General features: G+C 49.6%; 9 protein-coding genes across 9 annotated transcripts; 4 read left to right on the top strand and 5 right to left on the bottom strand.

Annotated features, from left to right (window-relative positions):
* The first annotated feature begins 990 nt into the window (after positions 1-990).
* On the top strand, positions 991-3,044 carry DFJ58DRAFT_675449 (uncharacterized protein). The gene is made up of 2 exons (XM_041383099.1): positions 991-2,182; positions 2,235-3,044. Exons 1-2 carry the CDS (start codon positions 1,081-1,083, stop codon positions 2,885-2,887), a joined length of 1,755 nt encoding a protein of 584 aa, XP_041250610.1. The 5' UTR covers positions 991-1,080; the 3' UTR covers positions 2,888-3,044.
* A 3,909-nt stretch (positions 3,045-6,953) lies between these two features.
* Positions 6,954-7,567, top strand: DFJ58DRAFT_650088 (uncharacterized protein; the record flags this gene model as incomplete). The annotated part of the gene is made up of 3 exons (XM_041381556.1): positions 6,954-7,052; positions 7,108-7,230; positions 7,283-7,567. 3 exons carry the CDS (start codon positions 6,954-6,956, stop codon positions 7,565-7,567), a joined length of 507 nt encoding a protein of 168 aa, XP_041250609.1.
* Positions 7,568-7,767: 200 nt separating this feature from the next.
* Positions 7,768-11,469, bottom strand: DFJ58DRAFT_756812 (uncharacterized protein). Its single transcript, XM_041388149.1, has 2 exons — positions 10,516-11,469; positions 7,768-10,464 (listed from the first exon to the last, which is right to left on the bottom strand). The coding sequence occupies exons 1-2, from the start codon at positions 11,233-11,235 to the stop codon at positions 8,047-8,049; spliced, it is 3,138 nt and encodes a 1,045-aa protein (XP_041250608.1). The 5' UTR covers positions 11,236-11,469; the 3' UTR covers positions 7,768-8,046.
* A 78-nt stretch (positions 11,470-11,547) lies between these two features.
* On the top strand, positions 11,548-14,372 carry DFJ58DRAFT_836149 (phosphoribosylglycinamide synthetase; the record flags this gene model as incomplete). Its single annotated transcript, XM_041392282.1, has 10 exons — positions 11,548-11,748; positions 11,795-11,861; positions 11,911-12,198; positions 12,250-12,495; positions 12,549-12,700; positions 12,757-12,895; positions 12,950-13,103; positions 13,299-13,450; positions 13,503-13,706; positions 13,765-14,372. The coding sequence occupies 10 exons, from the start codon at positions 11,548-11,550 to the stop codon at positions 14,370-14,372; spliced, it is 2,211 nt and encodes a 736-aa protein (XP_041250607.1).
* Positions 14,373-14,980: 608 nt separating this feature from the next.
* DFJ58DRAFT_721369 (uncharacterized protein) lies at positions 14,981-17,141 on the bottom strand (the record flags this gene model as incomplete). Its single annotated transcript, XM_041384800.1, has 6 exons — positions 14,981-15,127; positions 15,178-15,495; positions 15,543-15,699; positions 15,754-16,825; positions 16,878-16,955; positions 17,045-17,141. The coding sequence occupies 6 exons, from the start codon at positions 17,139-17,141 to the stop codon at positions 14,981-14,983; spliced, it is 1,869 nt and encodes a 622-aa protein (XP_041250606.1).
* A 254-nt stretch (positions 17,142-17,395) lies between these two features.
* DFJ58DRAFT_756792 (6-phosphogluconate dehydrogenase) lies at positions 17,396-19,402 on the bottom strand. The gene is made up of 9 exons (XM_041388148.1): positions 19,336-19,402; positions 18,888-19,280; positions 18,672-18,828; positions 18,600-18,624; positions 18,451-18,547; positions 18,287-18,399; positions 17,950-18,227; positions 17,852-17,873; positions 17,396-17,803 (listed from the first exon to the last, which is right to left on the bottom strand). The coding sequence occupies exons 2-9, from the start codon at positions 19,178-19,180 to the stop codon at positions 17,679-17,681; spliced, it is 1,110 nt and encodes a 369-aa protein (XP_041250605.1). The 5' UTR covers positions 19,181-19,280; positions 19,336-19,402; the 3' UTR covers positions 17,396-17,678.
* Positions 19,403-19,497: 95 nt separating this feature from the next.
* DFJ58DRAFT_258237 (t-SNARE) lies at positions 19,498-20,958 on the top strand. Its single transcript, XM_041379509.1, has 7 exons — positions 19,498-19,798; positions 19,849-19,895; positions 19,946-20,158; positions 20,208-20,283; positions 20,336-20,517; positions 20,569-20,820; positions 20,877-20,958. Exons 1-7 carry the CDS (start codon positions 19,588-19,590, stop codon positions 20,901-20,903), a joined length of 1,008 nt encoding a protein of 335 aa, XP_041250604.1. The 5' UTR covers positions 19,498-19,587; the 3' UTR covers positions 20,904-20,958.
* Positions 20,959-22,195, bottom strand: DFJ58DRAFT_872925 (uncharacterized protein; the record flags this gene model as incomplete). Its single annotated transcript, XM_041394358.1, has 3 exons — positions 20,959-21,573; positions 21,629-21,685; positions 21,739-22,195. The coding sequence occupies 3 exons, from the start codon at positions 22,193-22,195 to the stop codon at positions 21,014-21,016; spliced, it is 1,074 nt and encodes a 357-aa protein (XP_041250603.1). The 3' UTR covers positions 20,959-21,013.
* Positions 22,196-22,405: 210 nt separating this feature from the next.
* DFJ58DRAFT_258250 (uncharacterized protein) lies at positions 22,406-24,206 on the bottom strand. The gene is made up of 4 exons (XM_041379510.1): positions 23,638-24,206; positions 23,220-23,582; positions 23,072-23,171; positions 22,406-23,020 (listed from the first exon to the last, which is right to left on the bottom strand). The coding sequence occupies exons 1-4, from the start codon at positions 24,112-24,114 to the stop codon at positions 22,617-22,619; spliced, it is 1,344 nt and encodes a 447-aa protein (XP_041250602.1). The 5' UTR covers positions 24,115-24,206; the 3' UTR covers positions 22,406-22,616.
* Positions 24,207-24,445: the final 239 nt, after the last annotated feature.

The raw sequence follows: 24,445 nt of genomic DNA, 5'->3' as shown, positions 1-24,445 counted from the left end.
AGGTGTGTTTGCTTTCTTGCTGGCGATCATACGTGGAGGCTCGGTAACCAGGTACCTGCCAGCACTAGTATTCGGATGTTATTCAGTCCTGGATGGCAGAATCGGAAGGACCGATCAAGATATTGACATTGATCATAGCTTACTGCACTAACCATCATTTCTGCAGTGCATTGAAAATAATGTGCCTGTTCGTTCTTCCCTGGTTCTGTCTGCCCTCCCATACTACGTGTTTGTCGATAATCTATAGGCAAGTGCCAATGTCGACCGTGTCTGCAGAGATATTGCTTGTCAAAAATGCTTGTGCGCATGCGATATATGATATATCAGTTTATTGCAACGCATTGCGAAACTCGGTGTTTACAAGTGCAGATGAAATTTGCTATAACGCCAGAGAGAGACAGTGGTGAAGGGCAAATATAGGCAATAAATCAACTTGAAGAGCTGACAGTCGGCGAAAAAAGAGGGTTTCGTGGAGACACTTCACGGACGACACCCTACGAGACAAGGTCTTCAGATGTGGATGGCAGGGCGCATTTCGGCAGTGTATCGAGTAGACATTCGCCACATATGTGTTCATCGAACGTTCATCTCCCGAAAGGAAGTGTGGGCGAGTCTGACGTCGAGGTTCTCGACGACGCCCAAAAGTTCCAAAGCTGCGGTGACAATCAGCCGTGTTTGGCTTTCATCAAGCTTTCATTCAAAGTTTCGTTAGACTACAATGACGGTATACTGTGGTTATAACTTACAGCAAATTGAATTAAATGAGGGGCCGTCTTGCACGATTTCTGTCAGAGGCTCGGTAGAATGCCGCACTGCGGCGGACACTGGCGTGCGCACTCGTCAGGAACACATTGTGCTTGTCGTTCCCCCGGAATATTGAACAGGTTTTGATGTCGTCCAGGTCAAGCTTAAGATTTGATGTTGAGTCGAACGTTGGTCGAACGACCTACTTTTAGAGTCCGAGCTTTGGTACCATTTCAAGCCAAGCTTCTTGTTCTCATCGTATAAAACTTGCCCGCAGCAATCACGCAGTCTTTCAAGGACTTGCTCAACAACAACCATCATCATCGCCTATATACCATGGGGGACACCGTACAATCCCTCATCCTCGCCAAAAACCCCACACTGATCTTTGGGGTTAGCGAGTTTATACTCGCATTGCTATCTTTGAGCCCTACCCCAACATTTGTACCGTTGGTACTGCTCCTAACCATTCTGCGCGTCCATGGGATGCGCATCGCGTACAGAAACACTCGAGTATTGGAGCTAATGTGCTCTTGGGTAGCCGTGACGGCGGGCGCTTCATTAGCGCACTACTCCTCCGCAACAAATGCACTATCAAGTTCGTCACAGGCGTTTGCTGCGGTTGCGGTGATGTCCGCAATGACATACGTGTTGGCAATCTTGCCGTTTTATGTAGATATACAATTTCATCGCAAATTCCCAACCGTCTGGGCTCAGGTCACCTTCCTACCCGTTGTATGGGCGACGATGTGGGCTATCGTATCTCACCTCTCCCCCATGGGGAGACTCCTAAATTGGAGTCCAGTCTCCTCTTCCCATCCTTTTAATTGGCTACTACCCTATACAGGGCCAATGGGCATCGACTGGGCCGTCGGTGCCTGTGCGGCTCTGTCTTCGGAAGTCGCAGCTGCTTGGCTAATGAGCGCCGACAACGATGAGCAGCCGGTTCACCTGTCTACTTCGTCCGGTGAAGCGCAATCCAACAGGCGCTCGCGGAGTCTTCTCACTTTAGGAACACTCCTTGTTGCACTCACCCTTCCATCCCTACATGTCAGGCTACCCGCTCGAACCGATACAATATTCGATACTTCGCCGCTGGGTGTTGCCTGCGCCCTCCCACTCGTCCACAAAGGTCAAAATCCAACTCTCGCCGACTTCATAATTGAGACCAAAAAATTAACTTCGCAGGCCAAGGTAGTTCTGTGGCCTGAAAGTGCGGTAGAGTTCAGTAGTCAGGGGGAGAGGGAAGCCGCGTTCGAAGAGTTGCGCAAGGACATCCAAAAATCTGTTATCGGAGTCGCCTTTGAGGAATCCGTGCCTCTAGATCCGTCAAACCCCGGTGGATCTCGCAAGCGACGCAACGGACTTGCCCTTGTCCATGAAGGACAGAAGAAAGGCGAGGAAGTTGTTCAGTATTACAAACGGAACCTCGTTCCGTGTACGTCCTTCTATGTGATCGTGACCTTGCCGAGCGTCTGACAGTCAGATAGTTACAGAATCCTTCTCGGCAATTCCGTCAACTGACCCTCCGGCTCTATACAACTTCGAGCTTGGCCCTCCAAAATGGGCGACGAAACCCGAATGGTCCTCGACGCCTAATCATACCCGCCCGCTTACCATCACATCTTCGATCTGTTTTGATTTCGCGTTCTCTTCTGCGTTTAGTTCGCTTGACTCTAAACCAGCTTTGATCCTGGCACCGGCTCGCACATGGGACTCCACCGTCAGTCTTGCGATGTGGGAGCAGGCAAAGTCCCGTGCAAACGAAATTGGGAGCGTGGTGTTGTGGTGTGACGGAGGGGCAACGGGAGTCAGCGGCGTTGGAGGTGGGGGCATCTCGGAGATTATGCAACTTGGCTCCGGATCGTGGACTCGCATGATCGGCTTGCAGTTCCCATTCAACCAAAGCAAGACAGTCTATGCCGTGGTTGGAGACTTCGGTGTGCTCGTTTTGTTAATCGCAATCATGATGGGTGGAAGCTCAGTTGTTCGTCACCTGCCGGCACTTTCCGGTAGCCTCTCCGGTAGCCGTTCTGTCCTGCAAGCAGTGCCGCTCTTGCGGCGTCTCCTCCCTGGTAGACGGAGGGATCAAGAGAGCCTGATTGATGTTACAGTGCCGGGTGAGAGGCAGAGCCTACTGTAAATGACAACTCGTTTTTTTGTTTGATTCAGCTTGCCCTGTGTACTTATAGTTACCAGTGTCTGTCATTCTGCTTATCACGAACACAATTCTTTATATCAGCTGTTTGCTTTTCTCACTCGGATGAAACAATGAAAATGATTGATGTCTTGGAGCTGAATCAGGAGATGCTCACAGCAAGGGACGATCATGATACTATTTCACCCGTTCTGGTCCTAATTACTCCTCGCATACCTTTATCGCTTGCAGTGATGTCCATCCGGTCAGCGCAGCACACAACACCGAGGTCTCCGCCGGCCTGGGTACCTTCAATTTGAATCGGATGTTTTGGGACTTGCTTCATTCTCCGACTTCGCCTGGAGCTGCACGTTGCTAGATCTCCGCAGCTGTAAGGCGTGCCTGCAAAGCATCTACAGGGGTCATCCAATATGAGAAAGTCGCGCGCTCCATTTGTAAGAAGGGTTTCCGATATTATAGATATGATCCGGATCCCGGACATCTCATTGGGCTCAAGCATGTGTAGGGGCGATGCTGACTTCGACTTATAGAAAACCCTGAGCTTGCCAAGAGCTCGTGAACGGTGTAGTGCACGATCACGAAGCCGCTGCAATCGTCACGCGACGTCCTGACGACATGAAACCGGGCTTCCGCGGTTTCGTAGTACGCAGTGCTGTTGTTGCAGATGCTCAGAGGAGCAGAGGGGCTGGCGAAGAAGGCGTCCGTGAAAATAATGTCCGCTCAAGCTGACATGTGAGCTCATCTCCGATGGACATATGACATGTTGGAGCTACTCGGACATTGAAATAGTCGAGTTGGGGTTTAGATGGGGATCTCTATGAATAATACATGATATCAGAAGTTGAAAACGCTGCTTTACTCTGATCGAGGAGCCTGAATGTCACGATGCTAGAGCCAGATTGGTGGAAGTAGTCTGAGACCGGCAAATACTGCGTATCTGATCAGAACATATAAGAAGACGAATTCTTTTTGTATCATGGCGGACTTGCCGCCAGAAAACTCGAGTCCAGCGTCACCCAATGCATTGGACTACCGAATAATCATTTCTGGCTCAACATGGATGTTATTCATGATACCACGTACGAGTAATTTACACCACGATCTACTGCAGCACGGTGCATGAAACTCGACCGTTTGCCTTGTGATACTACGAGAAAACGTTATCAGTGCCAGTGCGTTATCAGTATGAGACTCATGGTGCTGCTGATAGCCAGTGATAATAATGCATGCAAGGCAAGCGGTTGTAATGCTTCTATCAGCATGCGCAGCTCAACTCCAAAGGTTGTCTAGGAAGAGAACGAGTTGAAGCTCTGGGTGGCTTGGGCGTGTTTTTCCTGATCAAGAAAGAAAAGGCGTCATTGCTGGCAGCAATTCCCCATGCTTTGATTAATCTGTATGTAAGTGCCAGAATGAAAATATCGAACCTATTTTGAGCCAAAATGAGCGCCCTGTGGAAACGGAGAATGAGTAGCTTATCAGAGGCAGTACTTGCTGATGATACTTCTGAAGCATGATGTCCACGGGTGGTTAGTAGACGTGAGTGAGTTTCAGCGTAATAATCATCGCAATCTGAAGATTCTGAACGTACTTAATCTAGTGTACAACTTAAGGCGATGATACTACGGTCAAAGCTTATGTAACAGATTGATACCGAGTGCCGATCACATATAGTTTGTGTAGCCTCGAGGCAGGTCAGCGGAAAACTAACAAGTTTTACAGAAAACACGAGGACAAGGACTGGTGAGTAATTGAACCAGATGTAGCTTCTCTTTTGCACCTCTTAGTCGTCAGGAATCCACGTTACAATCACGCTGACACAGCGCCTGATTTTCTTCAAAGGTCACTCCTCCCAGCTTTATTCTCTTCTCCTTACAAGTCCATATCACAAGGACTTGGAGCAGATACAACGTCGCCATCAACCTACTTCCAGTCGAGACTACCTCGCGGCCTTCGAGGGTCTTTGCGCAGCTCGGCTCAGACTCTTGATCCAACTCGTTTACTCTCCCGCACTTTCAAAGGGCGAGGTAACCAAGGTCTCTTTTCAAAGAAGCATCCAGAGACTACCCCAGAGCAGGAGCAGCAACCACAAGGTGAAGAAATCGAGGAATTTGAACTCGTAAATCGAGAAGATCTTCCAATTCGTCTCGACGACGAGTCTCTAGTTCGTCCTAATCCAGAACCTTCCATTGGGGAAACGTACGATAAGCCCTCCTCTGATCCATCCACCCCTTCTAAACCACCAACACATTCACGTACCAAATCCGCTTTATATCGCCTTAAAAACTTATCCAAGGCGTCCCTTCACTTGTCGGCTTTCAATTCCGGTCGGCAAACAGTCCAGTCCAATCGGGCAGCGGAAGTCTCCGACATCTATCTTGCATTCCCAAGACCCCCAACTCACATACCTACTCCGATCGCTTCGGCGTACGCAACATCCTCACTTGCGAGCTCGACACTTGTCACTGCCAATCAGGAACTTGACGACACTTGCTCTACCCTTCGTGTCACCCCTCCATTTACAAACGACTTCATTCTTCGCGGTCCTCCTCTCGTTGACTCACCTTTCGACCTTGACGCAAATCCAGAACTTTCTAGCACTCCGACTCAGACATCCGGACCATTTACGTCTGCTACTGCGCTTGACTTTGACGTCAGAAGGAGTCGTAAAGATACTGGCTCATTAAAGCGCTTCAGGTCTTTATCAAGGTTATTGCACGATTCTTTCAACTCTCGCACTTCAGACGTTTCGTCCGGTGATACCATTAGAAGTAGGAAGAGAGCATCAAGCAAAGCAACCTCACTATCCCTCTCGGTTCAGTCTGCATTCACAGAACCCCTCCATTCTTCCCCTTCGAATCTTGTCATCGAGCCTGCAGCTGAGAACTCTTCAAACCCTTCTGAGGCCGCTCTTGTTGTTTTAGCTCGCAAGGCAGCTATAACAGGTGAATCATCATCACCAGCAGCCCTTCCAATCCCACCGCCTGCCAGTGACGCCTTACATCCAGAGCAAGTCGCGAAACCGTCTCCCGTTATCAGTCACGCGTGTGTTGATCCATCGGAGTTTACTGCCTCACCATCACCATTCGATACCAACTCACTTCTCAGCCCATCATCACGTACATCATTCATTCCACCATCCCCTTCTTGGCTCAGTCGAAACGTACAGAACCGTGATCTATTTGACTATCGCACCATCTTCCCACCTTCGAGGATATCTCTGCTGACAGACTCGGAGCACTTAAAAATTCCGGAGATTAGCACATATTTTACTTCTGCACTTTTTGCTCCCGACTCCCCTAGACCCTTGCCTGTTCCGATACCTTTCCTTCCGGTTCCCCCACCACAGCCTCTTTACGCTCACGCATCACCTTACAAGCCTGTTCTTCAGCGAGTAGTCACCGATATTTATTTGGAGACACCTGAAGCAGACCGGGACTCACTTGCAACTCCGCGTTCCATTGTAGAATCCTCTTCCAGCGATTCCGGCACTTCCAGCATAATATCAAGTTCTGCTTTCGTATCGGCGCAACCCTCACCTTCCGCGGCATTATATCATCGATTATCGACGGTCAGCCGTATTAGTGCGGAGCGTCACCGCCAATCAATCGCTGCCCGGAAGACCCGTCTGAGCAGTCCTGGTTCTAGACGTTTGTCATCCAAGGAGAATAGACAGTCTCTGAATCCTCTGTTCAAGGCAAGGAATGTTTCTTATTTCCTCTTAGGCATCCCGCTGATCCCGAATTCACAGGAGTTATCTCCATCATCGTCTTCCCGAAAACATCTCTCACCCTCATCTAACACTCTCAATCTCAGCGTCCCCACTTCTCTTTCCCCACTTCCATCGTATGTCCACGTCATACGCCACTTGAAACGCATTGGCTGACCTTCGTCCTGATAAAGCGAGAACTCTTTCAATTTACACGCTATCTTCACCCCTTCCTCTCAAGCACAAGACTCTGCCCCACTTGATTCGATACCTTTACCAAAGGATCTCACCACACTACTTGAAACTTTACGTCTTGAAACCAGCCCTCCTCCTAATCGTCAAATAATGGATTACACGGCGAAGAACGCTGAGCACGTAGATTTTGGTGGAGAAGTGGACTACTCTGGACACCAGTGGTTCCAGGAGCCGCCTCCGAGGCCAGAGGTACGTCCTTACCATCACTACTACCGCCCAAGTCAGACACTAACGCCTCATGCAGCCCCCGCCTGTGGTCGAACCATACATCCCAGAACAAAGCGTTATCATGCAAAACGAAGCATTCGGCTTTGCACTGGGGGCAGCACCCAACGTTCTCTACGGTCGTTACAAGCAATACGGCCAAGTAAGTCTCCTTCCCTTCCAAACCCCAACCCAGTACTGACGCACAAGAACAGCTAGGCGTACTAGCGTGGTGTTCCGAATTCGGAGAACTGATCGACAGCCTGAAAGAGCTTGGGTTCCGAGGCAACATGTTTGTCACAACACGCACGCAAGCTCTCCGCACCTGCGAAGAAATCCTCAAACTCAAACTCGACATCGAGATGCAGATCATCTTGATGTACCTCTCATCGCAAGTCATGCGGTTACGTCGCTTCCTCGATGGGGAACGCCAATGGAACGATTACCCCATGCCAAAGTTCCCGCTGCCAGACTATCCACAGTTTGGTCCCTCGTCATGAAACTGTGAACTCTGTACACTTTTCTATTGCTTTACTTACTTTTACTTACTTTTGATGGTTTTGGATTGCGGCATGTCTTGTTTGTTGGTTCGGCTCATGTGCATAACGTTCACATCAAGCTCTCTCATAATCACACTTTGCATATCTCCTGTATCGAGCTCAAAGCGAATTGTACTTATAGCGAAATTCAATCACTTTCATCCTTTGCAAAGAGTGAGGGGAATCATGATTGCAAATAGTAGTCGAAGCATTGCGCTCAATTAATCGAGCTGGTACATAAAATGTCTCCAGTCCAAATCAATAGCAAATGAGTAGCGAGACAAAGTGAGTCGGAAAGACGTCCGCCTAATCACAAAGTCCCGAGGGAACTGAAGAAAGAAAAATAATAATTGCGGTATGAATTAGTACGTGTATCTGAACGCTGAAATGTGTGATCGTGAGCGGTGTGGTATATCAATGTGAGGGAATGGGTGAGTAAGTTACTTGTTCGTCCAATAATCCGAGGAAGCTCCACTACCTCGATCTGCAAGCGTTGACAAGTGCGCGGGTTGATAGGATGATTCACGTGGGGGACGGGGTAGAGGGTTCTGGCGAGACGCGTGATCTGCCGGAGACTCTGTAGAAGGGAACATGAAAGAGTTGGGGGCGGATCGGTAAACAGACTGGTGGGAAGCCTGATGAAGTATCTGTCCATACGGAGACGAGGCAGTATAGATGATTGGGGGAGGCGCAGAAGGCATGTTGGCATAAAATACACTTGCGGGCATAGGATGTGCTTGGAGCGGCTGAACAAGGTATGACGTGTGACTCGAACCGTGCCCAGAGGCATCTACTCTGAACTCTCCGTTGATATGCGGTGAATCGCGACTGGACGGTGAGGCAATCACGTTGGACTCCTGGTGATTCATGCTTCTGCCCTTCCATAAGCGATCCATTTCCCATGCCTCGCGTGCGCGAAGGGCATTGATATCTGCAGCAGATGGGAGTTCGGAGGTTGGACGAGTTAGGTTTGAGGGCAGGCGTTCGACATGTGCGATACCAGAAATAGCATTCGGACCAGGTCGGATGGGTTTTGGGTGGTAGGAGTCGCGTGGCCGGTCATCACTCTTGCGTTGACGAGGTGGCTCGCCTTGAAGCGTAAACACCATCGGCTGACTAACGCTCGTACGGGAGGTGGTGTCAAGACTACGCGCTCGTGAAGGACGTCCCGAGAGGGACCTGGAGTCAGCTGTTTCTGGTTTCGTCCGTTTCGTTCGACCTTGACTACTACTACCCGCACGTCCCTGGTTCTCGACAGCGTCCTGAGCAGTTTTATCCTGCCTTCGCTGATCCCTCCTGCTGCTCTCACGATCCTTCGTCGAGGACCGCGACGACGGCTTTTCGACCCTCTCGCTCTCACGGTAATTCGTTGAAGACCGGGACGATGGCTTCTCTACCCTTTCGACCCTCTCGCTCTCACGATAATTCATCGAAGACCGCGACGATGGTTTCTCTACCCTTTCCACCCTCTCGCTGTTCTCTACAGGCTTCTCCTTTGTCCGCCTCCGGCGAGGAACGTCAGAAGAATTGACAACAGTCCATCGCTCACCCTCAGCAGTGATAGTATTATCAGACGATAAAACCTTATCAGACGGGTTCCGCATCAACTTGAACGTCTCCGTCTTCCGGCTCGTTGTGGAGTTCGACTTGGCCACCCGTACTTCCCCGTCGCCCTTCTTGACGGGAGAGTTCTCCCGCGAGGGTGCCTTGCTCGGTACCCTCTCGATTTGGGGCAATTCAAGTGGGAGGTCTGGGTGTAATTCATCGGGGTTATGTGGCGTAGGCGGGTTGACCAGGACTGATGCCCTAGACAAGGGCGAATCATCCAACGTTGATACGATCGCGGTGGTGGCGATGGAGTAAGCATGGAATGTTTTGACCTCCGGGGGTGCCACGGGCGAGGTCAACAAGGAAGGCGCGCCCATTGACAACGAGGGAATAGACGGGGGGTGGTAATGGATGGATGGCGGTGGTAGTGACTGAACGCTCGCAGGAGAGCGAACCGCGTCAGGAACAGAGGTTGGTGCGGGCGCGGGGATTTTGCGTTTGATAGGCGATGTCTTGCCATTGGGATGAACCACTGACTCCCTGCTTGGGTTCCTATCGTGACGTTGCTGCACGGGCTGTAGTTGCGGTGAAACATCTATACGAGGCAGGTCCTCAGGCGGTAACGCAAGGCTTTGCCTAATCGAAGTAGTCCTTCCAGAACTCGGCGAATCTGGGTTTGCTATCGTTAACCGTCCAGGCGAAAATGGCACTTCCAATGAGATAGACGAGCGATGATCGGGTATCTCGCGCTCCAATTCTGTCGAAGGACCCAGCCCATCCGTTGTCTGCAAATCAATATCTATGCGTGGCGGCGGTACGCGCTTGGATGGATCCGAGTGCTTTTTCTCCATTGACGGCTTCTCTGGAGAAGGCTGTCGTTGGGAGAAAAAGGAGCGGCGAGGCTCAGAAGGCACAGCACCTTCATCCTCTGCTCGTTCGCTGATGGTAGGTCCCACGTCTTGAGTAGACTTGGTCAACATGCTGAACTTCCTCACCAGTCGACCTAGAACACTTGTTCGTCGTTCCTTCTTTGAAGAATGCGTTGATAGAGCTACAGTGGATACATTAGGCACGGAGGTGGGGAGAGCGGAGTGACGACGCGCAGATGTATCCGGCACTTGTAACGAATCCTGTCCACCGAACAGGTTGCCCAACACGGGTTTTCGGCGTTTGCTGAGTTTACGGGTGATGTTCGGTTCAGATGTTTGTGTGTTAAGTGCGGATGTAGACTGAGACAGTGGAGATGGTGTGACTGTCTTACGACGAATCGGTGCAGTATTCATGCTTGACAAACGAGAACGAGAGCGAGCCTGAAGAGAGAGATAAGGTTGAATGAAATTATGAGAGTAGAAGCCACTTGCCTCGGGGGGGTCAACTGAGACCGGACTTATATTTGTGCCTGTGTCGTACGGGGACTGGTGATGCCAGTGAGTACCCCAGGGGTCAGAGGCGTCGAGCAAATCGGCGTTATCCTGTGAAGTTTTTCTGCTACGAGGTTTACCACCTGATTCTGGGATACGAATCTGAGAGGAAGAGGGAGTTTGAAGGGAGGTGCCCGAGGGAGTGCGGCTTGGGCCAGGCAAGCGAATAGAGTCCTCTGAACGGTCGTTGAGAGTAGAAGCCATTGGTGGAAATGAGGGAGAAAAAACAGACGGAGGACGGGTACCAGCATTGAGCTGAGCAGGGGGAATAAGGTGGTGATTCTTGTACCACTTGGGACCTGTTGGATTATGCAAAGGAAATTTTATCCTGTAAGATGTGTTTGCAGCAGCCATGTCGTTCTCTTTCTTGAACCAAGCTGGTAGTTCACCCAAAGGATCTGGTATTATTGAACGAGAGACGAGAGTAGAAAAATCGTGGTCTTCGTCTGAAGTGTCGTTTGCGAGTTTTAAGTCCATGGAGACTAGAGATTGAGACGATTGTAGGTCCAGGTGTTTAAGTGCAGGTCCAGCGGCTGTAGCTGCTGCCAAGACAGCTGCGGTGGTCTTCTTTGTAGATTTTCTATTCCATAAAGACCTTCCTGATGTATTTTTTGAAGATCTTCTTGAAAGTTTACGCTGTGGTTGAGATTGTTCTTCCATCAGCTCTTCATGAGGGTTTGTTGCAACTAGACGGTCAAACACGCCGGCGCCTTGACTCTGGTAGTACAAGGGAAAAAGAAATTAGCGATCTCGTAACACGGAAGAACAAAGAGAACCGTAAGCCGGTCAGTCTGACCTGACGACTTGGTCCTCTTAGTGAGAGTATTGTACCTCTTCAAATGGTTCAAGAACACTTGAGAACACTGGATTTCTGTAATTTTCCATGATAGACTGATAGAGTCTGAGTCTTGTCGCTACTCCACCTCAATTATAGACCGGGGTCCTTATATTTATCATCCTTTCATCTTTGCGATGAGCACGCAGATCTTAATTCTAGGCAGCGGAGGCAGAGAACATGCTCTCGCATGGAAACTTGCGCAGTCCTCTACCGTAAAACATATATTCGTATGCCCCGGTAATCCAGGATCAGCTAAAAATCAAAAAACTTCAAACCTTGATCTGCCGCTCATCCACCCTTACAAAGATATCGTAGATTTTGCTGTAAACGAAAAGGTATTTCTCTATCTACTTCATCTAATACTGGTTCTCATCCAACTAGATCAATCTCGTAGTACCCGGTCCAGAGGATCCTCTTGTTCTTGGCGTAGAAAAATGCTTTCGTGACGGTCATTATTTCCCCCATCATCGCCTTACATCTCCTCATCTTTCATCCAGTTGGCATACCCGTATTCGGTCCCACACAGCTAGCAGCTAGGATGGAAGGCTCCAAAGCCTTCTCCAAGGCGTTTATGCACCGTCATGCTATACCCACTGCTAAATTTAGAACATTTTCTTCTTCTCAGCTTCAGGACGCCACTAACTACGTTCAAACATGTGGTCACCCTGTCGTTTTAAAAGCCAGTGGCCTTGCAGGCGGAAAGGGCGTCCTCATTCCCTCCTCTACTAATGAGGCTCTCCAAGGTCTGCGATCTATCATGGTAGACAATGCCTTTGGATCGGCAGGTTTGTTTCTAGTGTTTCTCTACCTATAGATATAATCATATCATTTCGCAGGCGATGAGATCGTGATCGAGGAACTTCTCGAAGGTCCCGAGATCTCTGTGCTCGCGTTTTCTGATGGGTACACTATCGTACCCTTACCAGCCGCACAAGATCACAAGCGTATTGGCGAGGGGGACACCGGTCTCAATACTGGAGGCATGGGCGCCTATGCCCCTGCCCCTGTCGCAACACCTGCGATCATGGATCGTATCATGACGGAGTCTCTACGTCCCACCATCGACGGCATGCGCAAAGAAGGTATATCCATATCTTTTCTAGCCCGTCTCCCGTCTCCCGCTCATCTTCCTCAGGATTCCCTTTCGTCGGCCTCCTCTTCACAGGCTTCATGCTCACTGCTGACGGGCCCAAGGTCCTAGAATACAACGTGCGTTTCGGGGACCCCGAAACCGAGGCACTCATGATGCTCCTGAGTGACGATGTCGATCTCGCTGCAGTCCTTATCGTGCGTCCGTCCGTCATCAGTTTTTCCGAGAGGCTGTTGATTCCCCTATCAAACAGGCGTGTGCAGAACGCCACCTCGATTCAGTCCAGATCACCACGCGTCCAGGCTTCTCGGTTTCTGTTATCCTCGTTTCGGGGGGATATCCCGATAGCTATGCCAAGGGGAAACCAATCCAAGTGGGCGAGGTCCCGTCTGGTATAGCCTTTTCTATTCGCTGATCTCGGGCGATCGATTAACCTTTTATGTCAGACGTGGTGGTGTTCCATTGTGGAACATCGATGAACGGAAATGATCTAGTCACATCTGGTGGCCGGGTCATGGCAGTAACATGCTCCGCGACTACCCTGGAACAAGCTCTTGCGCAAGTTTATGCTGCTGTCGACAAAATCTCATTCGAGGGCAAGTTCTACAGGCGAGACATCGCGCACAGGCAGGCACCTCATCCATCGGATCATGACTAAAGCTGACAGATCGTAGAGCACTGACATCACCAAGTCAAACTCCATCAAACGGCCTGACGTATGCGCAGGCCGGCGTCTCGGTAGATGCCGGAAATGCGTTCGTAGAAGCCATCAAGCCATATGTGCGCGCCACTAAGCGCTTCCGGTGCTGATGTGGAAATAGGAGGTTTTGGAGGTATTTTTGACCTCAAAGCAACCGGCTACAAAGATCCTGTGCTGGTCAGCGGGACAGACGGCGTGGGTACGAAACTTCGTATCGCTGTCGATGCCGGTATCCACCATCTGGTTGGTGAGTGAGTCACATCTGACCTGCTAATCAAATATGACAACTCCATCCCCAGGAATCGATCTCGTTGCGATGTCGGTCAACGACCTGCTTGTGCAGGGCGCCGAGCCGCTTTATTTCCTCGATTATTACGGATGCAGCAAACTAGATGTCGCTACTGCCGCGGACGTCGTCAAAGGTATCGCACAGGGCTGCCAACAAGCCGGCTGTGCCTTGATCGGTGGTGAAACGGCAGAGATGCCAGGGATGTACCAAGACGGTGAGAGCGTTCTCCACCCGCAGAATCCACCCTTCATTATAACAAAACAAACAAACAGGCGATTACGACCTCGCAGGCTTCGCGGTCGGCGCAGTCGAGCGTAGTTCGATCCTCCCCCGAGCAGATATCATGCCAGGAGACGTCCTCCTCGGAATTGCATCTTCTGGAATCCACTCGAACGGGTTCTCGCTCGTTCGAAAAGTCATCGAGATGACAGGCCTGTCATACTCCTCGGCATGTCCGTGGGACGATCAAAAGACTCTCGCCCTCAGTCTTCTGGAGCCGACCAGGATATACGTCAAGCAAGTTCTCCCAGCTGTACACCAAGGATTTCTAAAAGGCATGTCTCACATCACGGGGGGTGGTTTTATCGAGAATATCCCGCGGGTGCTGCCAAAAGGAATGGGCGCATTCATCGATGCGTCGACTTGGCAGCTCCCCCCTGTGTTCCGGTTCCTGATGCAGCGTGGGGGAATCGCCCCTTTGGAAATGGCTCGTACGTTCAATAATGGTATCGGGTTGGTGCTCATTGTGGGGCGAGAGGATGTGGATAGGGCTGTGCAGGTCTTGCAGGGGACTGCTGACGCTGCTGTTTATCGAATTGGTGAGGTGACGGATAAAAGTGGGGTTGAGATGAAAAATTTGGAGTATTGGAGTCCTCAATAGCAAAATGCTTGGTTATATAGACATACCAGGAACAAGTGGAGTTTGACAACTCGTCTAAATATCAGTAAGTCATATGCCTTTTACATTGAAGCCACATTGAAGCACATTAAGCCACATTCACCCGATAAACGAGACGCGAAAGTGTCTTGTATTTGCTTTCGCAGAACGGTGTCTCGATCATAAGTACGGTATGCATGAAAACATTGCGATATTGATACTGAATGTGAGCAAGATATGAGATGAGATGGGAGGGGGAGCCAGTGTCACAGTAGTCGAAAGTGGATGTAGATAGTATGTGTACCCCAGCAGGCAGATCAACACCAGTAGATAAATGAGACGAGACGAGCGCAATGAGAGAGAAAAAACGTACTCTTCTAGATATCAAGGGTACCAAGTGAAAAACTGTAATGCTGTATTGACCAGACGAAAAAAGACAAGTGTGAAATCATGGCAATGTATAATGTGTATGCGGAAAAGATCCAGTAACAGAAGGGAAAAAGATATGGTAGCAAGGATAAATAAATGGAGTCGGATGAATGAACCAAGAAATATCATATTAAAGTAAAGCCCAAACCCGATGATGACATAGATGTAAAGATAAGTCCGTCTTACGCGGAGACAGACACCTCCTTTGCAACTTCAGGCGTGGTACCCGTCGCAGCAGCTGCGAAAGAGAGGGGCAACTTGGCAGGGGGTGGGACAGTAGCAGGCGTGCCATTAGGCTGTACGCCATTGACCCCAGCAGGCTTCAATTCCTAAGAACCAATCAGTCCAGCACACAAAACTACTGCTAATAAAACTTTACAGCCTGGTTTTTCACAGAATTCTGTTCTGGAGATGCAACACGAGTTACTGGGTCTTTTGTAGTATCCTTGCGAGCAGGCGCGGGCGCTTGAAGCACTTGTGCTGCCGTCGGACCGCACGACCCATTGACGGAGCTTCTCGACGAATTCGTCGAACCGCCAAGTACAGGGAACTCATCTGCATTGGGAACCCTCTGCTTTGGGGCAGTTTTTTTCTCCGTTCGAGGCAGACCATTGGACTTCGTTCCCCTCGAGCGGCTGCCGTCCGTCGATTGAGATCGGCTAGAAGCTGCAGTGCCGTTCACGCGAGGCTGGGCATCCTGTAAACCAATCAGGGCAAATCTTGGAATTAGAAGGATGATCATACTTCTCGAACGTTCAAGTTGGCCATTTTTTCGTCAATCGTAGGGATACCGTTCGGTCCATTTCGCGCATTATCCCTTGAACGTGGTCCCCGCCCATTAAAATGAGGGGGTTGAGTATTCGTAACGTCAGGAAGAACATGAGGGAAACGACAGTCATCGCTGGATATTTGTATTAAATATAAAGCAATGAATAGTAGAATCAGGATGACTCACCCATTTCTGCACCTGCCTGCAGGATAAAAGAGGCAAGCCGGTTTACGACTTCCGCCGAAGGATCCACGCCTCATACTACCCCGGCGATTATGATTCACGCCCTGGCGGAACACTGGACCGTGGCCAAAGCCCTCAGCATGAGGTGGCTTTGGCCCACCATTAACTTCATTAAATCCATGGTGGTGCTGGTGGTGTGGGCCGTGAGATTGATATGGTGCAGGATCTTGACGAACAGCGAATGGAGGTGCGGAAATCGGCCCATTCGGATATACTGTCTGCGGAGATTGCGGACCTGGTGCACTAGGTGGTTGGTGGGGAGGCGGAAGCGAGGGGATAGAAAGTGGAAGAGGTGCGTGAGATGGTGGTGGGTACGATGGTGATACAGGCGATACAGCACCGTATGGTACTGGTGCAGGTCCAGCGGAAGGGCTGAACGGAACCTGGACAGGCGATATCGCTTCTGAACCAGATCTGGTGTGAACTATCGGTGGGTGTGGGGGAGTATGAACGGGACCTGCGGTAGGTGACGCGGGGTTGATATGAGCAGGGACCGAACTCGGTGGGTGATATGCAGGTGGGGGTACAGCGTAATAGTTAGGGGCATAAGGTTGTTGAGTCATTGGATCGTAAGGAGCGGGATATTGTGCAGGGGGCGGCGGCGGAGCAGAATAATACGGGCCAGCTTGAGGATGCGCAAAGAGACAAGAAGAACCGTAACGACAAGCAGGGAAGTATCTGCAAGGAATGAAACGTGCCACTTCCGGCGGAGGGAGGTTTCCAAAACCTCCGTTTTCACCCATTTGCATGGGGGGCTGCGGATAATACGCAGGAGAGCCATCGGGCAATGTCGGCATAGGGGGTACGCCTGGATAATAAGCATAAGGTCCAGCGGGGACGGGATAGTAGGGTTTCGCAGGATTAACCAGCGAATCTTGCGTGTAGCCTTGTTCTTGGGCGGGTACACCATTTGGCGCAGGCTTGTTTTGGACATTATTGAATAGCTCCAAGATCGCAGCATCAGATGTGTACATTTCTGGCCGGCCATGCACAGATGTAAAAGAAGGATCGGCACCTGATCATACAATCGATGAGATAATCGCAATTTGACGCGTAAATTATATTACCTCGGTCGAGTAGCACCTTCACCACATCGACATGTCCGTTCTTGACTGCTTCGATGAGGGGGGTGGACCCGGTATGATCTATAAGAGAATTCCAGGTGGAGACAAAGGAATTGATATTAAGTTTCTACGAGCGTGGCAGTATAAAATTAAAAATGCGAGCAACACACCTCTGATCTCGATATCGACCGAAGATGCATCATTGAGTATGCCAAGGACTGTCTCGAGGCTTCCCTCAGAGCAAGCGGTCCAGAGCTGTGAGACCATATCGCAAATCCTATAGTGAATCTAATAGATGAAGAAAAGAATAGGGCTACGCAGAATGAACCGAGAGTAGATCTGAGAAACTGAGCGAAAGGAAGAAAAGATAGCTTAGACACGTCGACCTCAACTTTGGCTTGAATCGGCTTTCGGAGTGCGCGCCCCTACAAAAAATGTAAAAAAATGCGTGTGAAAATACTGGCTTGGATACGCTTACGTAATTTAAATCAATATATTATTAATATGACGTGAGGAAATTCCGCCAATCGCCTCCGGTTCACCCGATCTATCGTAGGACCACCTCACGCCAGGTTTGCCAAAATGATCTGGCTACAATCAATAAATTATTAGACGTGGAGGATACTCAATCATCTCCCGCGTGTCCTACGCGTATGCATGTCTTATGTCGACGCGTGGGTCATTGATCTAGGCACCGGGTGAAACGTTCCTTTTCAAGATGGCATGTTCGATCACATGCTGCACGGAAACGGGAGCCTTGCTCGAGACTTTCAATAATCACTTGAACTATGTATATGAAAAGGTTCATGCGTCCAATCCGAGTTTCTGCATTAACCTCTTGGCAGGCTCCCCTGCTTTCTCCGGCAGGTCCAGCTCACGCGACGGCGGGCGACACATTAACTCTTGTATACCTTCATGCAAGTCTTTTCCTGCACAAGACATTCAGATTAGGCATATCAGGCTCCACCTGCACCCACCTTCATAGAGAAGAGCATATATCTGTGATTACAATCGGGCAAGCGTAATTGTTTTAGCTGAAAGATAGAGCAAAGATAGGGCAGATCGCATTACGCACCCCATTGGCAAGAGGCGCGGACACTTGCATCTCATCGATGATCTTCTTCAATCCCTTAACTGTTGTCACTCCTTCAGCTACACTACCAAGCGTCTTGATAATATCTTCTAGTGGCTCTCCTTTACCCAGTCGATAGCCCACGGTGTAATTACGACTGGTCGGCGAACTACACGTAAGAAACAGGTCACCCACACCGGCAAGCCCTAAGAACGTTAATGGTGACGCTCCGTACGCGGTTCCGATTCGCGTCATTTCGGCGAGGCCGCGAGTAATAAGACCTTGCCGTTCAGCTATAAGTAAGCTTCTGATTCTGATTCGAAGAATGTAACAAACCCACCGGCTCTCGTGTTATTCTCGAATCCGAGTCCATCGGCGAGGCCTGTGGCGATAGCGTAAACGTTTTTAAGGGCCCCTGCAAGTTCTAATCCTATCGGATCAGATCCAGTGTAACTGCGGGGCTCCTTGAACCAGAATGCCAAGATTGGAATAGCGTAATCTTACCATCGGAACCACGGCTGATGGAATATCTCTGACGCTTTCTTTGCTTGCGATTCTGTTAGAGACGCGACAGAAACAGAAGTCGGTTGCCTGCGAACAACTTGGGGATCTTCTCAGGAGGAGCCATGATTCATTTCAAAATCTGAACGCACTTTCCTTTGCAAACGACGGTCCAGACTACCAGAGTCACGACTACAGAGATCAGCTGAGAAGACAACGCTTACAATAAAAGTTGCCGCGCGGGCAATCTCACTTCCGCAAGTATCAGCAATGATCTCGAGCGTTAGTGCCTGCGTATCTGTTTCAATACCTTTGTTGACAAAGATCATCAAAGGCAAGTTTGCGTGGTCTAAGCTGTGTTGTAGTTTGATGAGTGTTTCTCTGTTGGTTCCGATCCTAAATAAACTACGGAATCTGGGACAGGTCCACAAGAAATTCACCTGACGCCTTGCGTTGGTATTGCAAAAAGTAAAACATCCATCTGTTTCATCATCTCCTCGCTGGGTATCTCCGGGCCAACAACACGAATGTTCGTTGAAAATTGGTGATCTTTCAGGTAGTCTGGGTTCCGATGATGCTTGTTAAAGTATTCCACGAAACGAGCTTCCCGAGACCACATGAATACTTCATGGTCTGAGTCTCCGAGATGGTCTGCCAAACAGCTTCCAAAATTGCCTGCTCCAAAGACGAGAATTTTTGACTTTGGGGGTGGGGTAGAGGGCAATGATAGCATGGTGAACTTCGCAGTGGAGAGGGAGGTGGAGCGAATGCTGCACCTGGAGAAAAGGGTATGATGAGAGTAGAGGACAACACTGGCTCGTGGATGTGGCTTGCTATTGACGATGTTATTACGTCGAATGGCGATATAACGCAGCATATACAACTGACTAAGTGATCCCGATGAGGCTCTGATAAAAGAATTATTCGAGTAGTATAAGGTAGCAGGAGTAAGTAGTATGACACCCAGCAAAAGGTCCCGGTGATGGCCCGGCCTGGACCTAATGCTTACGTAAATAGCCGGCCGCAGCCCATGTTTACAACTTGCCCTTCGTCCAACCAAGTCGGGCATATACCATCGACCACTCATCATTTATATTTAATACTTTATTCTTCTCTTTATAGAAGTTCTTTTCAGCCGCCATGGCAATACAAGACAGAACACATGAGTTTCGTTCATGCGTCGAGTCCATACGAAACAGGTCCGCTGTACCACCTCGAAACGCTGAGGCAAAACAGAGGCTACTTCAATCACACAGCAATGGACAAGCAAAAAGCGAGTTTTCGCGCATGGCTTCTGCCATTGGGAAAGATATTAGCAGCACTACCATAAAGCTAGGAAAACTTGCGCAGCGTAAGTGTAAAGTCTCATCGTTTACTTCCCGTTTATTGACCAGCTTCCAGTCGCGAAACGGAAGACACTGTTTGACGACAGACCAGTGGAGATTAGTGTATGCTTGTTCACCGACGTGGCCGCAGTACGCTAACGTGGGTGTTTCAGGAACTCACATTTATCATCAAACAAGATATTGCAAATATAAACAGGCAAATAGCCGCTCTGCAATCCTATGTTAAGCAAAGGAACGCACAAGCCTCAAAATCTTCAGAGGGGAAACAGGTTGAGGAACACAACCACAATGTCGTCATGATGCTGCAGAGCAAGTTGGCGAATACAAGCATGAGTTTCAAGGACGTTCTGGAAGTTAGGACACAAGTGAGCTGCTAAACCACATCACTTCCACTCGGGCTAAATGTAGTTCTAGAACATGAAAGAAAGCAAGGATCGTACAGAGCAGTTCATGTTCTCTACGGCAGCCGCGACCCACCAGGCTCCACCGAGTAAGTCAACATTGGCGCATAAACGAGCTCTCACGACCAATACGTCCATCAGGTTCGCTACTTCTAAACGGGAGACAGGACCCTATGGGCGACGGAAGCCGACCTAACTCCAAAGGCAAGGGCCGAGCTTTTCAGAATGAAGACGTTCTCGCATTGGACCTTGATTCAGCCGAGGAAGGCTCAACAAAGCACGGAGGCAATGCATTCATGCAAATGCAGCAAATCGAACAACAGGTGATTCAATTGAATGCTGCACAATTACATCTTATGCTAAGGGACTTTTAGGACTCGTATATCCAATCGAGATCAACAGCCATAGAATCCATCGAATCGACAATTGCGGAACTAGGGCAAATATTCACTCAGTTGGCCAATATGGTTGCTGAGCAACGAGAAACAGTACAACGTATTGACGCAGACACCGTGGACATCGCGTCGAATGTGAGTGGTGCGCAGAGAGAACTACTCAAGTATTATGCGAGCATCTCGAACAATCGCTGGCTGATGCTCAAGGTCTTTGGCGTGTTGATTGTCTTCGTGAGTTTGTCTTTGTCGAGAAATACAGGCATGCGAGTTCTAAACCCCTTTATTAGTTCCTTATCTTCATTCTTGTCTCATAATTGGACGCTGAGCGCAGTTTTGTCACATATTTACTGGGTCGACATTCATAACGTAATTTAATATCCAATAGCATAGCAAGGAATCACAGAATGCTCTATAGAATGAAACTTCAGCCAACAGGAATAGCATTAACGCCAGTACCCCAATCTTTGCTTTTAGTGCGCGGTGCTTTACCAGCCCTCGTGTGCTTCTTTCCCCCGCGATGTGTCGTGGAGTCTTCTGTGTCACCGACCGTCCATGTCCGCTTTTTCTGCACCTCCTGATCGGCGCCTGATGTTGTGGAGAATCTCTTTGCTCCGTCCATCCCAGAGGCTGGCTCTTCACCTTTTGATTTGGCTTTCTTATGGAGTTGTTTTTGCTGTACAATCGAGTTACTTAGCACCAAGTAGACTACGCTGGAAATATGGCTCACTCGCTGACTCTCCAACTCCTTGTTCCGCTGCTTCAACTTTGACACCCTCGCTTCGCCCTTGCCGCCGCCGCCAGCAGTAAGTTCAACATTGATCTGACGACCATCTAAACTGGAGTGATGGAGCTTGAGGCCCTGCTGAAGAGCATTGCGATGCTTGAATTCAAGAAAAGCGCATCCCTTGGATTTGATCGCAGGTCTCGAAGGTGGTTTATTGGTAGCTGGTTTAGGTGCTAGCAAACGGACAGTGGGTGGTGGATCTGAGCGCCGATGTTAAAACCTCCTTGTGTGCTACAGATCACTACAATGACTTACCGCATGCTGCGAAGTGAGCTTGTATTGATTCTAAGGTGGTGGTATATTTAAGATTTCCTGAGGTCAAGGTGTCAGTGAGCGGAAGGGCTCCTCAGGATGCTCGATCATACCAAGAAACAGAATAAAGCGTTGTTTTGATTTTTCAGTTTTTGACTCTGCCTGCTCAGCTTCCTCTGCATCCTCTGGAACAGTCCCGGAATCATCCTTCGTTCTCTTAACTTTCCGCTTCCCCGACTGCCCCTCCTCTCCCTCTAGATCTCCGGTTCCTTGTGCATCTTCCGTAACTTCCCTCTTTCTCTTTTTCGTTGCCACCACCAGCCCTTTTTTCTCTCCGTCCTTCTGAACCACGGCCTCTTCCCTTCCCTTTCCTTTCCCCCCAACACTCTTTTGAGCGACTTGAACGTCCTCCCCACCCTCCTCACCGCTAGCCCGACTGTCAATAAGGTCCTGAAGTTCGAGAATAGGGACATCGTGCTCCAAGTCTCCTTGCTGTTTTGCTTTGCCTTTGCCCTCGCGGAAAGCTATGCCCTTTTTCTGGCGTTTGGTGAGCTTGGGAGTTGAGGACATATTTATATCTGATCCTGAGCGCGTCTTTTAAGAGGTGACACGTTCCTACCGGGTTCGCTTGAAGCGAATAGACGGAAGATTAGATATAAAAGGCACACGTTGTGGCGAGAAGAAGTGAGAGAAGATTCCAATTATATCACGTGACGTTATATGTAGTGTCAAGTGTGAGAGACACGGTGGCACGACACCCTAGTACCTTGAACTAACTTGCCAAGGCAATTGCGCAATGCAGGACAGCTTCGCAGTGAGATCAGCCCATCAGTCGGATGGTATAGGCTTCAAACACCTTGGAAAGCAGGCCGATTCGAGCGTGCGTGGAAGCAAAATGCCCGCGAAGTTCGCACAACTTGCCAAGCCAGACCAATGAAGCGAGCAGGATTATAATTCTGCATGCCACTTAAGGTGTCCCTTTTACGGTCACTCAGCCTAGCGATAATCCATGCACGGCTTCGCCTGCACCCTCGATTTCTCTTTCCTCACCATCAGCTCCTCTCCGCGTTCGCAGAATCGGCCGTAAAATCGGACTCACAAGCCCTAAAGAAGGCCGAAGTACGGGGCTAGAAGATAAGCTCATGGTTCCTAGGTTCACCTGCCGTGAACTCGGGTAAGCTTGGAAGGGGTAACTGGACGTGACGGTGGGCGATGAGGTGGCTGAAGTACTAGAATTGGATTGAGGGATAGAAAGAGGAATCGGGACTGGAGGCCTGGAACTAGGTGTTCGAGGGTACGACACGAGTGAGGGGTGTGTTTCTCGCAAGTACGATATAGAAGGCGATACAGCACGACGTTTCGCAGATGTAGGATATGGATCATATCGATCGTCCACTGCCACGAGTTGTTAATGTGACGCCTCTGAATGATGTGCGGAAACCTTACATTTACGCTTGTTCGAGCGCACAGCGCTTGTAGTTGGTGGCGGCGTGTATCGCCATTGAATGGACATGGGCGTGGAAGTGATGGAGGGAGATACCGTAGGCTGTCCGGCGGTTAGGAAAAGATAACAAATGAGATAGTGGAAACATACGGGATCTATATCCATGGCTACTCCCATCGGGCTTTCTGCCAGGGACATGTTCAAATCATCCCCGTTTACACTCTGGGCAGGGGTACAAGGCTTCACGTTGATTGATTCGTTCTGTGCGTCAAAAGCAAAGAGGCCCTGGACGTCGTCATCGTCATCATCATCACTCAAAGGATCCTCGTGCGAATCCTCGTGGCCAACTTCTTCAGGGTAGCGACCACGGTCTGACGATGCACGAGGTGTACGGGGTTGCGAGGGGAGGTCGGAGTACGATGCCAACAGGCGTTGGAAAGCTGCCTCAGATTGAAGTTCGTCCTCTTCTGGACGTGGTTCTGCTAGCAGATTCAATATGCGCGGAGGCTTCAGCTGCATGAGATATTGATATTAGTATAGAATAACAATTATGCAGCATGGCACTCACTGGATAGGTGGGACGGCGCAATATTGAAATAGGCGTGTCTACAGCATCGGCTGGTAGTGCATTGGTGCTCAGACTACGACTTGGCGGCGGCGTTGAGGGACTGGGTCCACCACTGCGTGTGCTAGCATTGCTTTCGTCATCTCCTTCTGGTGGAAGAGTAATTGGGGGTGTTGGATTTCCTGAGCTGCTTGATGGAGAGCTTTCAGACCACATTCTCTCTCGGTCGCTTTCTGATTCTTCGCCATTACTCCCTCGTCTTCTGGAGGGCACAGTGAATGAAATTGCTAACGGACTTTGTATTCTTTTGTCTGAATAGTACGACGACTTGTTGAGTAATGTCGGTCGTCGCAGTCTCAAGAACAGTGGATTCGGCAAAACATCGTCGGCTGGTGTGGAAGATGCCGCGTTCGACGTTGATGGGAGTGCAAACTCTTCGGACGAGGTTGGGAAGGGCAGACGATGAGATGATTCGGACATGGTTGAGGAAGGAAAGGCGAATGAGCACGGTAGATGAATGACAACGTTGTGGCCTTCCAACAACCTTTACCAAATCCACAGGGGCATTCCCATTATGTTACATACTTGGTTGCTTTGATAAGGCAAATGCCGACTTTTGTGGATAATAACGGATATGCATCACCCCAGGAGGACAAAATAGCACCCATTTCATGTTCGGCCGACAAGTGGGGTGTGATTCACTCAGAACAACAATGAACTTCAACGAAACATTGCGGTTAACTATTGTAGCATGAGTTGTCGGCACGACACTAATAGTTAGCTGTTGAAGAATGTGAATCGCAAGATCATC

This window comes from Suillus subalutaceus (assembly GCF_016647625.1).
Source record: "Suillus subalutaceus strain FC151 chromosome Unknown DFJ58scaffold_3, whole genome shotgun sequence".
Classification (NCBI taxonomy): Eukaryota; Fungi; Basidiomycota; class Agaricomycetes; order Boletales; family Suillaceae; genus Suillus; species Suillus subalutaceus.
This window is presented reverse-complemented; position numbering and strand designations above follow the sequence as displayed.